The sequence below is a fragment of the Brassica napus genome, chromosome C9, assembly GCF_020379485.1.
Source record: "Brassica napus cultivar Da-Ae chromosome C9, Da-Ae, whole genome shotgun sequence".
NCBI classification, from domain to species: Eukaryota; Viridiplantae; Streptophyta; class Magnoliopsida; order Brassicales; family Brassicaceae; genus Brassica; species Brassica napus.
In genome coordinates this window covers 47,038,411-47,051,924 of record NC_063452.1, presented here as the reverse complement: position 1 = coordinate 47,051,924, position 13,514 = coordinate 47,038,411, and the positions used below count along the sequence as shown (strand labels likewise).

The 13,514-nt window shown below is 33.2% G+C and overlaps 1 protein-coding gene across 5 annotated transcripts; it reads left to right on the top strand.

Moving 5' to 3' along the window:
- The first annotated feature begins 249 nt into the window (after positions 1-249).
- Positions 250-3,859, top strand: LOC106345218. Of its 5 annotated transcripts, XM_048768757.1 has the most exons (5): positions 2,022-2,267; positions 2,359-2,456; positions 2,535-2,647; positions 3,027-3,110; positions 3,221-3,859. In XM_048768757.1, the coding sequence occupies exons 2-5, from the start codon at positions 2,408-2,410 to the stop codon at positions 3,320-3,322; spliced, it is 348 nt and encodes a 115-aa protein (XP_048624714.1). In that variant the 5' UTR covers positions 2,022-2,267; positions 2,359-2,407; the 3' UTR covers positions 3,323-3,859. The 5 variants fall into 5 exon arrangements, 2 of the variants coding, with proteins under 2 accessions (XP_013639900.1, XP_048624714.1); XR_007328844.1 differs by having other exon boundaries at positions 250-2,456; positions 3,211-3,859; XM_013784446.3 differs by having other exon boundaries at positions 2,014-2,456.
- The last annotated feature ends 9,655 nt before the right edge of the window (positions 3,860-13,514 follow it).

Here is a 13,514-nt window from a genome sequence, read left to right as displayed (position 1 = left end):
ACATTAAAAATTTTGTGATTAAAAATTTAAATTTTTGTTACAGAAAATATACAAAATGTTAATAAAATCATATGAGTAAAAAGTGTCAATAATAAATATTTATATTAAAATATACTCTATATATCGATGTCAATAGCACTAAAGTTTAATTATATATCATATGCAGTAAATAAACTGATTTTTTTTTTATTTTTTTTACAACAACAAAAAGTATTGGTTTTGATTTACGTGCTTACTCTAATGTATATACTTTTATGTATACAAATTATTTTTTAAATATGTGGTTTATAATATGTTATTTGATCCTGACAATGTATCTCAGAAATACATTTCTTCAAATCGAAGTGATTTTTAATATTGTAAGCACTATATATATTATTTCATTCATGTTAAATAATTTTGTTTTGATTTTTATTTCTAGAAAGCTTTTAATGAAATATCATGACAAGATTCTAGTCACATCATTTTCAGTTTGTTCGAAGAATGAGAGATTTGATAATTCATCTAATATTTAATACTTCTTAATATCCTATCTAGCTATTATAATTGTAAGAATAAAAGATTTAAACTATTTATTATAAGCTTTCTGGTTTATCATTTAATATATCAAACAGTTCTTAGTACATACATAGTTTACATATACTAGAAAGGTAAAATAAGTAATTTGTTTTGTTGTTTTAGAATTATATGATTTTTAGACCGAACTGGTGAATATATACTAGACATACATTTATATTTCGAGTCTGCATTTATATTCTATAACATCTTGATATATTAAATTTTAACACTAACCTCTGAATAGAGTTTCACGGTGATTTTCTTCAAAAAAATGATTCTTAGATATGTATCTGGAATGAATTTCATTTTTACATATGTCAATATTTTTAAATTGACACTTATGTAATCCACTGAATTCACAGAAGAAGTTAAAAAAAAAAACTCAGCTCATATTAGTGAAACATAAACGAAAGCAAAATTTTATAGAGGTAGAAAATGAAATTACTTATGGAGAGTCAATAATAAACAAATCGAGAGCAGAAAACTTAATCATGTTTGGTCATTTTACAATTGAGGTTGCATGTGCGCGGGTTATTATCTAGTTTGCATATTATTTAACAAATATTACCTCCGTTCGTAAAAAATATCACAATGACATACTTCACGCAGATTATAAAATATATTAGTTTGCCTTTATTTAATGTAAGATTAACTAAAATAATTATTTAAATAAAAATATAAAAAATATATTTGTTATTCAAAAGGATAAAATGTAGATTTAATGTATAAAATTTCATTAAAAATGTAAAATGACACTTTAAAAAAAAAACTCTTTTTATGAAATAAAAGAAACAATAAAGGGGAAATTGGGAAAATAAACCATAATGAAATGATTTTTGTCTTTTTATACCTTGACATTAATTGGTCAATTTTTGACTTAATTACCCTCATAATAACAAAATTATTATTAAAAATTATATAGAGTTCAGAAAAATATAAAAAAAATCAATACAATCATGAGAATATTCTGGATGTTTTGATATAAATAATTAAATTCCAAAAACAATTAGAATGTTTTGATCTAGATTTGTTAGAATGTGTATTATAACGTTTTTATAAGGATAAAATAGAGTTGCTAACTTATCTTCAACGTTTTATAAAAGTGTGTATTCGTATTGTAAAATTTTCTCTATGATCTATCTAAATATAAAATACATTTGCCCCAGTTCTAACTAGAACGCTTTGTAATTGTAACATACAATATATATTGTAAGCTTTTTTACTTCATTGTGGAAAAATATAGAAAATGATTACCTCTGTTCTATCATATACTCTATCATATATCGTAGAGAAAACAACTAATTCTTACGCTTATGCTATCTTCTAAACACGTGGGAATTTATATTCTAACCTTGCGAGTGTGTTCTATCTTGTTTACAATATGTATGTATCTATCTATCTATTTATATAAATAAATGAGATTTTTGTCTCTTTTTAAGGTTGTCTCTCTTTAAGGTGTCCACATCAGCAAGGACCGAAGGGCAAAAAGATGACACGTGTACTCCTGCTTTTTTAACACATTCTGCCATTAAAAATGTTTATATTGTTGTCCGTTTAAATTAGGTCAATAGCCCATTGCTTAAAAGCTAAAACGTTTTCGAGCTCTCCTCTATGGTCGAAACTCTCCTAGCTACCTCCGCCTTTCTGAAACCGTCGAAATTACTTCAATCATCCACTCCTCTGCGATTAAAGATTTGATGTGGTTGATGGTATTCATTCATAGCAATAAATTCATCCGTCCAGCTTCCAAGCGTTCCTCACCTATCTCATACGCTATATATGAATGATGAACTCTCCTAGGTGTACTTTGTAAGGTCGCTGGTCTAATACCAATATCTCGAGAAGGAGAATGATGATGTGGATATCAAAATTAGCAAAGGCTGTCTGCTTCATGACAGGTATGTAGACATAAACTTTATTTCGTTTCTGATACTAAATTTCTAAAGTTGTAACGCTTTGGATGCACATAACTCAAGGATTGACATGGAAAGGCGGGCACGATGAAGCTGCAGATGGCACGATGTACCTAAAGGACACACTTACTACTGAAGAACAGCAACAACTAACCACCTGTCTTTCCAAAGATAAAGTAAATAATCCTCCTCTTCATGAGATCATAATCTCTCTAAAGTTAATCTTTTAATTGGTCTTTGTATTGTATCTGGTTTCTGAATAGAGGAAAGAATTATAGTGGAAAACACTTACGGTTGGGGAGGTTGGGAAATAAGCCAGAAAATGCAACAAAATAAGTATCAATAAGGAAAAAAGAGTGCTCTGATTTTATGAAACCAGTCAGAAACTACTACTCTTGGTTGTGTTGAAGTTAGCTTCAGTACTCTTGGTTGTGTTGAAGTTAGCTTCTTAATACTGAGAGAAAACAATGTACACAATCTATAGATATATTATATTCGATTTATTATTCCAAAGAAAACCTTAGAAATCAATGGGATGACGTGATCATAGTCCAGATTTGCCCATGTTCTTTGCGTTACATCGGTTCTTCTTCCGGGCTCTTTTTCCTGTACCACGGCTCTTGCTGCCCTTTTTGGAAGGTATGTTTGCTTGCTTCGACCAAACCCATCTCATAGTCACTAAGATTTGATTTTAAGTGTAGGTTTGTTTGCTCATGATTGTTGTTCTCTGTTTCTTGAGACAAATGCAGGGGATTGCAGAAGGTGAAGCAATAGACATGTCTCAAGACGACAGATCAATCTACTTACCGGAAAGAAGAAGAGTGGAAGCTTCGTCAATGACGGTTACCTAAATGGCATTCTATAAGTCACACAAGCTCTAGGCGATTAGGACATCACGAGGGTCACGATCTACACTCATAGCATAGCCAGAGATCAAACATATACGTTAACAGAGGAAGACGAGTTTTTGATAATGAGATGTGACGGGATTTGGGACGTTTTGACAAGTCAAGAAGAAGTGACAGAGCTTGCTTTAGAGGCTTCAAGGCTAAATACATTTGATAACGTATCGGGGGTTTTTTTGTTTGTTTCTTGTCGGCTGATGAAATGGTGACGACGGCTCCTCCGGTGGAGAAGCAATGGTGTTGTAGTTTGACTGCAGAAGCCTTTTAGAGCTTGAGGGTCTTATAGGATGGTTGAATAAAAAGATGATGATGTTCCCTTTAGTGTTCTTGGTTAAGTTTTTTCTTGCTTTTGTATATAACTTTATAAGTTTCTACGTGCTCCATTTTTGTGCTCCCTGTAGTTCCCTCATGAAGTTCATGAGGATTCATTTTTGTATATAAATGAAATAGCGTTATTTTAACGAAATAATTTTGTTCTTTCAATATATATTGTTTAAAAATTGCTATAAGTTTATACAATGGATAGACCACCAAGCATCATCATTAACAAGGAAAAAAAGCAAGTCAATAATTTATTATCGTGTTTATGCAAAAAAGAACATAAACAAAATTTACGATTTCTTTCTTCCTAACATTCATAATGTATCTTTATGAAAAACTAGAATTCAATCACCCTAAAAACAGGTAAGATAATAAACGAAATAATATTAACAGATTTTAATGATTTAGTTCATTTTCAAATCAAAATAACATTAACATTCACATTTTTTTTTCTATAACAACTTTCATTATTTAACATATTCACAAAAAAAAATTCATTATTTGTTCCACTATATAATCAATAGTACATACTGAGATGAGACATGCAAGGAATTTCCAAAGCCCAACCGCTGGAGCTCTGTTGAAAGTAACCGACAGCGAAACTGAAGCTGCCACTGAAACCACCTTCTACATAAACCTAATTCACATTCTTCGCAAAAGACCCACTTTAAACAAGAAGTATGTACTGTGTTACAAAAAAAAAGTGTTACAAAAAAAAAAGAAGTATGTACTACAATGTAATGAAAACTGGTTAACGGTGACAAGTGTTGACAATGTAGAGGAACAATACATAGAAAGGATTATGCAATTTTTCCATTACAACCTAAAATAAGTTTGATGTTTTAATGTTATGTAGAAGGAAAATAGAAGAAAAGAAGAATCAACTATAGAATAAAGGTAATATGAGTTCAAACTTTACACCAAACCCACGGAACATGTTGGTTTCTTCTACACCTAAACCATCACTTCAATGCACATATAGGCAACATTTTCAAATTTAACGATCAAGCAACCAACATAAATTTTCATAGGTTCCACATATTTACTTAAGTGCTTTCAACAACTCCTTCATCACTTTTTTTTTTGTTGAGAAAATCTCATTCATCACTTACGAACTGAAAATATAGCAATACATCTCCACAAATACTATGTACAAAAAACACACCAAAATAAATATCATAAATCTTTTGTTCTCCAACTAGCATCAAAAGCTAAATAAACTTGCAAAATAAATTCTATATATCACGTTCATTACATCACACAGAACTCCCAAATAAATAAAACAGTTTAATGGAACAAGCTGGTGACAAATGAAGACCATGATATTTTACAAATCAAGTTGCACCAAATTTTACAAATATATAAATGTAAAGTAATTAATCTCGCCCGTAGGGCGGGCCAACCTCTAGTTCTATATATATTTGGTTATTTTATGTCTTTAAATCTGAGAAAATCTAGGAAATAATGTTAATTTATTTTATTCAAAATTATCTTTTTCTTGGCGTAAAGTTACATTGAATAACGTTCAGGCCGACTCATGGTTTTAAGGGTCTTTTCTAAAAGTTTTTAAGGGCCTTTGGGCAAAAAGGTTTTAGACCCTTAATAATTATATAAATACATTTAAGCATATTTTTTAAAAATATATATATTTTATAAAATATTAGTAAATTTAGATGTAAAAAAAATATATTGTAAAAATTATTTAAAGTATATATAAATTTTTTTTTATTTCTTCTTATAAACTTTTTTCCAATTTTTTTTGTTGAAAAATTGGACCCCTTATTTCATGTACCCGGGGCGGTTACACTGCTCTCCCGCATAGCTAATCCGGCCATGATGGCGTTGAATTCATCTTTGTTTATTCAACGATCTTCTTCATTTCTTCTTCTTCCCTATCAAATGGTTTATATTTATGTAACATGTGGTGTTTGGCGATGGGATGCGAATAACAAATAAATGTTCATTGTTGATTCGTCTTCGTTGATCTTCGTTTTTTCGTAAGAAATGCAAAGTAAACCAGGAAAACGACACAATTAGACTTTTAGGGTTATTTTATCTTTTTTTACTAAAAAGTTAATAAGAAAATATAAGGAATTCTCTCAAAATACCCTAAATAACAAAAAATAAAAAAGTAATTTTTTTATTTTATATTTTTGAACAATATGTATTGGAATTCGAAAAAATTTCTATATATTTTTTTCAAAAAAAAAATTTAATTTTTTTATTTTGAAATTCGAGTATTCTTGTGAAACTATTTTAATTTTTTTAATTATATATTATTTATGCTCATCCTAGAGAATGTTTCATAATATAATTACTATTTTAAAGTTAAGTAGTTATGTTAAATTATTTGTTTAATTAGAAGGTTAATTTCGTATTTAAGAAAATCAAAGGTATATTTTGACAAGCTTATAGACTCAAAGGTATATGGGGACAAATTATTTGACAAATTATTTCCCAAAATGGTCCAATTAACCAAAATTTTCCAATAATAAAAGTATATACAAAAAGTTCTAAAGAACACCGACCAAGATAATTTTGGTAGGTTTCGTCGTTTCTCGTTTGATTCTGTTTCTTGTACGAGGTATTTTACAAAATCGGATCTCTATCTCACGAATCTTTCATCCAATATGTATATTTACAAGAATCTTATTTACAATAATTAAATATGTACAAACATGAATATCCACTAAATATCATCCTCTAGAAATAATAGTTTAAAACTATGTAATGGACGTTAAGCTATTTAATTAATTAACGAAAGTTAGAATATATTTAAGTAAATTAAATCATAAACTTTGAATGGGTTTACAAAAATACCATTTTCATATTTTTGTCAGAAACTTTGGTCTCTAATATATGTGTACAACAAAAGTAAATAGTTCAGATTTTATAACGAAAATATTTGATTAAACGGATTAGTATTCTGTCCCAAAAAAAGGGGGATTAGTATTCGTCTTAAGAATAGAATGGTCGAGTCCGTAAAGAGATTAATTTGTCTTGTTCGTTATTACCATTCAAGTTTATAGGTTTTGATCGGTGAAACACTGAAACCGATTGAGATTAAATAACTGTTGTAGTCTATATTACGATATATACGATGTATGTTATATCGTATATTCTTCTTATACGTTACAGTATATTTTCCTATTATCTAGTTAGAGATAAGCATAGTTTCCTATTCATCAAAAGGAAAGGTTTATGTTAAACCGTCAATGTCTCTTGTATAAATACTCAGCTTGTAGAGCTTAATAAAATCAAGTCAGAGTGATATCCAATTTTACATGGTATCAGAGCTAAGATCTCTTTAAAAATTTCCACTCAAAATCTCTTTTGTTCTTGTTCAGAGTTTGAACAAGTCACTACAAGAAAACAGGGGGATTCTGATGGCCGAAATCGTCGGAAATTCGTCGGAATCGGTCTATTCCGACGAATTTCCGACGAACCCGTCCGTCGGTATCGTTTCGTCGGAAAAAAAAAATTCGTCAAAATTTCGTCAGAAATTCCGACGACTTTCTGACGAATACCGAGAAACGTCATTCTGACGAACTTCCGACGATATTACGATGCGGCTACACGAGACCAGAGTTCATCGGAAAACTACAATTCCGACGAACGTGGTTCCTCGGTTTATTCCGACGAACTTTGGGCGTCGGAATTTACCGACGGACATCGGTCGTCGGAATATACCGACGAACCACGTTCGTCGGTATATTCCGACGGAAATGAGTTTGTCGGTAAATTCCGACGGATATATGTCCGTCGGTATATTCCGACGACCGTTGTCCGTCGGTATATACCCTTTTTTTTTTACAAATTAATTTTGCATTTTTATATATTTTTTGATATTAATAAATTTAAAAAATTGGAAATTTAAAACTAATAATATTATAAAATTTAAATTCATAAAAACCGAAATAGGAAAAAAACATTCATAAAGTTTAAAATTCATACAAACCGAAATAGAAAAAAAAAACATTCCGAAAGTTTTATAAAGCCGAAATAAACTAAGATGAACTCGAAGACATCAAACGATCTAGCTTCTGCATAATCTCGGTGTTGAACTTCTTCTGGGATGCCAACTCAGCAAGGATAGTGGCATTCTCCGAACGGATAGTGGCATTCTCCGAAAGGATAGTGGTGTTCTGCTCCTCCAATGCCCCAATCCGTTCATCTTTGTCATGTAGCTCCTCGAGAATCATGGGATCGGCATACGGAGCTTGCGAAGAAGATGCCGGATACGAAGAAGCACGACGGGCCAACCCAACTAAACGGCCTCCTTTCCTTTTAGGAACCGCCTACAAAAATATTTAAAGTAAGTAAATATGGACAAGTAAGTAATCGACATTATAAAAAAAATATATTAATAAAAAAAATTACCTTTTCAACCATCTCATTTATTTGCAATAGAGACAGGTTGGTTGAAGCTCCCGTGGAGTCGCCGTCATCAGAGAGAGGCTGAGATTGAGAAACTATTTCAGCTTCCACCAAATCAACTACACCTCTGATCACGGGGTCCTGAATTTGACCCGTCGTCTTGTTAGTGTGAGCCACCTTAATGCGTTGGAGACGATCAACGGGATTACCGTCATTTGCTTCGATCTAAAAAAACCGCCATTATTAGCCAAAAAATATATAAAATATTTATTTAAAAAATATAAAGATAAATAATAATAAAAAACTTACAAGTTCATCCTCCTTAGTAGACATGGAGCAAGCGCCGAGGTTGTGCACATACATACCTTTCCCGCCACGATCGCTCTTCCGGTTCCTGGAGTTCCTAGAAGACGTCTCTGCAGTGTCTTCCCTCTCCCAATGAGCTATCAACTGCTCCCACACCCCCCCGTTGATGAACCGTGGCTTCTTGTTCTTCTGCCAAACTGTCTTCCACGCGTTTATCTGCTTTGTGTAAGAGTCCATGGCCTTTTCGTTGAATTTCTTACGGACTGTTTCCGTAAGATCGGAGTGCCAGTTGAACTCTTGCTACAAAACAAACACAATTTAATAAGTAAATATATGTAAAAAAATGTAAAAACTTAAAAAAAATGAAGGGTTACTATACCGCAAACTGACGAAACCACAACTCTCGTTCGTCGGAAGGGATCACACTCCACTTTGGATATCCAAAACGGAGCATGGAGTACATCATCTGGTTGATGCTCCGGCTAATGCCATTTTTCGACTTGGTGAACCTTTAAAAAAAATACAAGTTAGCAAGTTAATTAAAGCAAAAAATATAACGGTACAAATAAAAAAAATACTAACCAAGTGCTATGGCCTCGTCGTGGGTTGAGTTGGAGAAACGGGAGATGCTCTCGACCTGGTTGTTGAACCAATAGATGAACCGGCATGACCCCCGGATCCTGTTGAGCAGCAGCGTGAGGGGCAGCGTGAGGGGCAGAGGGAGCTGGAGCGGGAATATATGCGGGAACCGAGTCATGAGACGATACCGATGCACGGGAACCGCTCACCGAACTACGTCGAAGACGGGCTGCGGGGCGGGCTTCATCCTCGGCCCTAAAAAAAAAAAATTAACCCATCAAACATATTTTCATTTATATATTTACAAAAGGTTTTATAAACGTTTTAAAAAAAACTATTAAACTTTTTATATATATATATATATATGTATACAAAATTATAAAAAATTTATAAATATAGAAAAATGTTGTTAAAAATTTATAAATGAAGAAAAATGTTGTTAAATATTTATATTTTAAAAAAAAAATGTTGTTAAATATTTATTAGTGGAAACTTAAAAAAAAAAATAAAAAATTTTAAATTTTTTACTATACATGATTTACATATATATATATATATGTATACAAAATTATAAAAAATTTATAAATATAGAAAAATGTTGTTAAAATTTATAAATGAAGAAAAATGGTGTTAAATATTTATATTTTTTTCAAAAAACGTTTTTAAAAATCAAAAAACGTTTTTAAAAATCAAAAAACGTTTTTAAAAATCAAAAAACGTTTTTAAAAATAAAAAAAAACGTTTTAAAAAATCAAAAAACGTTTTTAAAAATCAAAAAATGTTCCAAAAAAAACTAAAACAACAATCCTAACTTATATATCCTAAACTATCCATTCAATCCTAAAATGTTCAATCAAACAACCTAAAATCCGAGATCAACTTCCAAAACCCTAAACAATTGAAAAAAAAAAGGTTTGGGATGATTCTTACATGATTTGGGGTTTGGGGAAGAGATAGGAGAGGATTCGCCGGTGAAGAGAGGCCGGAATCGCCGGAGAGTCGCCGAAATCGCCGAAATCGCCGGAGAGTTTTGAGAGAGAGAGAGGCCGCGGAGATAACGAAGAAGAAAGGAGAAGGGTTTTTATTTCCGTGGATTCCGACGGACACGGGTTCGTCGGTATTCCGTCGGTATATTTAAAATATACCAAATGCCGATTCGCGAAAATTTTCAAGCGGTTTGGTTCTCCCGGGCTAATTGAAATTCCGACGGAACGTGTCCGTCAGTATTTTCCGACGGACACATTCCGTCGGTATATTCCGACGGAATTCCGACGACTTAGTGTTTAGGGTGTTCTTTTCAAGTTTCTAAATGCAAAATCCAAACCTTTGATAATATATATAGTATTTGCATAAAGATTTAACAATAAAAATGTTTTATAACACGATTTTACACAACAATATTTTTTGTAGTGTAAGCTTATATAAATATGATTGTATAAGTACATAATGTTAAGATGAGATGTTATGAAAACAATGATATGCATACATAAATATTTTAATGAGTTGTTATATTTGAACGGTTGCGATCTAATACTATACTAAACACTTATTATGTGTTATTTTCATAGTTTTGGCATCTAAATTTATAGATTTTTATGATTGAAACTTTATAGAAAAACATGTCGTCGGTATTTCGTCGGAAAATACCGACGACATTCCGACGAACTCGACAAGTTCGTCGGAATGTCGTCGGTATTTTCCGACGAAATACCGACGACCTTTCCAATTTTCAATGAAACCCGTTGTCGTCGCTATGTCGTCGGTATATTGCGAGGGATTTCCGACGGACCATTAAAAAAAAAAAAAAAAAAAAAACTAATCAGAATCTTCTGAATCTTCATCAAACTCCCCAACCTCGGCTTCCGGCTCTGAATGTACGACAGCATCATGTCCAAACACAGTCAAATTCTCAACGAGTTGAACATTTTCCAAATCTTCAACTGCCTGGGCGTTGCTGGTAGACTCTGGTTGCAATGGTTCATCATCATCAGAAGTTCCATCCACTCGTCCTCTTGGGTTGATTTGCGTTACAGTAACCCATGGATCGTCTCTGTACGTCACCCGAGGGTAACTGATGTAGCACACCTATACATATCAATTATACAAAGTATTAGTTCAATATATAACATTAATTAATTATATTGGTAAAAAATTATGAATATATTGACATACCTGATCAGCTTGCGAACCAAGAATGAAGGGATCATAATATTGAAGTTTCCGCCGCGAATGAACTGATGTAACACCAAACGCATCAATCTTCACTCCTCTATCTGGGGTGGTGTCATACCAATCACAATAGAATACTACACAACGCAATCCAACCATTCCAGGAAATTGGATTTCCAATATTTCTTTTATGTTGCCGTAGTAGACATCGTCACCAGAAGAAGATGAAACACCAGCATCATATGTTGTCTTAGAATGACCTTTCCTTGTGAATGCATATCCTCGCGTACAAAATTTAGGATATGATTTGACCACATAGTTTGGTCCCTGCACAAATTCGCGTATCCAATCATCGAACACAAGACCTCTGGCCAAACCATCATTCACCTATAAAAAAAAACATATATGATTGCAAAATTAATTAGTTTATATATATTAAATTTAAACTAATCATTTGCATAGGGTAATAGGATATATGACTCACATAACTACGAAGCCACGCAGCAAATCCGTTATCTCTAAGTTGTCGAAGCTCATCTTCTGTTGCATGCCTGTGAGTCATACGCAACTCCGCCATATATACACTATATACAAAAATATTATCAATATGAAATAAATTTATTGAATATTAATCTAACAATAAATGAATAAATATTTTTACCTCTCATATTGTAGAACATCTTCACAGTTGGTGAGCAAATATGTTTGCAAATGAGCGTTCTCAGTGTCCGTAAGTCTCCGCTTCGTGAATTTTCCACTAAGTCGTCCTATTTCCTTGAACATGCTTGGGACAGTAACATGATATGTTGCTCTCTCCCCTCTATCATCATGCCGAGCAGGTCTTCGGTGTTTTGTTTGCACTTCTGGTGGAAAATAATTTTCAGCAAAGATTGCAGTTTCTTCATTGATCACCTGTGCCACTATAGATCCTTCCACCCTGCTTTGATTTTTGACCATCTTCTTCAGATGATGCATATAACGCTCAAAAATATACATCCATCTGTACTGCACAGGACCACCAAGTTCCAATTCTCTTGCGAGATGAATAGCAAGATGTTCCATTACATCAAAGAATGATGGAGGAAATATCTTCTCAAGGTTGCACATGCTGACTGGTGCGTTTGTCTTCAAATTATTAATACCCTCTTCAGTCAATACTCTGCTGCATAAGTCACGGAAAAAAACACTAATCCCTGCAATTGCTTCATGAACATTACGTGGCAATAATGCTGAAAAGGCAAACGGAAGGAGGCGCTGCATAATTACATGACAATCATGACTCTTCAAGCCAGTAAACTTTCCTTCGCTTCTATCAACGCAGTTCCCCAAATTTGATGCATATCCGTCAGGAAATTTCACTTTCTCTGTAATCCAATCAAAGAACTCTTCTTTTCTAGCACCATCTAGCCGATAAATGGGAAAAGGGGCCGTACCGTTCTCATCAACGTGAAGTTCAGAACGATCACAAATATCGACTAAATCCAACCTTGACTTCAAATTATCCTTCGTTTTACCTTGGATGTTAAGGACTGTGTTCATCAGATTATCGAAGAAGTTCTTCTCAATATGCATGACATCTAAATTATGCCGCAATAGATGACTCTCCCAATATGGTAGATCCCAGAAAATACTCTTTTTGTGCCAGTTATGTAGCTCTCCAACCGCATTGACTCGAATGTTTTCATGTCCACCTACATCTGGCGTCCTTTCTGCATCAAAATACCTAAACTGCTTCAACAAATCTTTCCCACTAACTTCCTCAGGTGGACCATCAAACACCTGCTTGTTCTTCGTAAACGAAGTCTTACTCCTGCGGTATGGATGATCAGGTGGTAGAAATCGTCTGTGACAGTCAAACCAACACGTTTTCCTTCCGTTCTTTAGTTGGAAAGCATCTGTGTCATCTTGACAATATGGACATGATAGCTTCCCATGTGTTGTCCATCCAGATAACATACCATATGCTGGAAAGTCACTTATTGTCCACATAAGTACTGCCCGCATCTGAAAGTTTTCTTTGCGCGAAACATCGTATGTCTCAAAACCATGCGCCCATAGTTGTTGCAACTCATATATTAGTGGTTGAAGAAACACATCTAGTGATCTTTTAGGATGATCTGGCCCGGGGACTAGAATTGAGAGAAACAAAAACTCTCGTCGCATGCACAAGCTCGGCCGTAAGTTGTACGGTGTCACAATAACTGGCCATAGAGAATACTGCCTTCCATGCTTTCCAAATGGGCTGAAACCATCAGTAGATAATCCAAGATAAACATTTCTTCTCTCTTCCGCAAATTCTGGATATGTTGACTGGAAATGTTTCCAAGCCTTTGCATCTGAAGGATGTCTAATCTCACCATTTGTGGAATGCTCTGCATGCCATCTC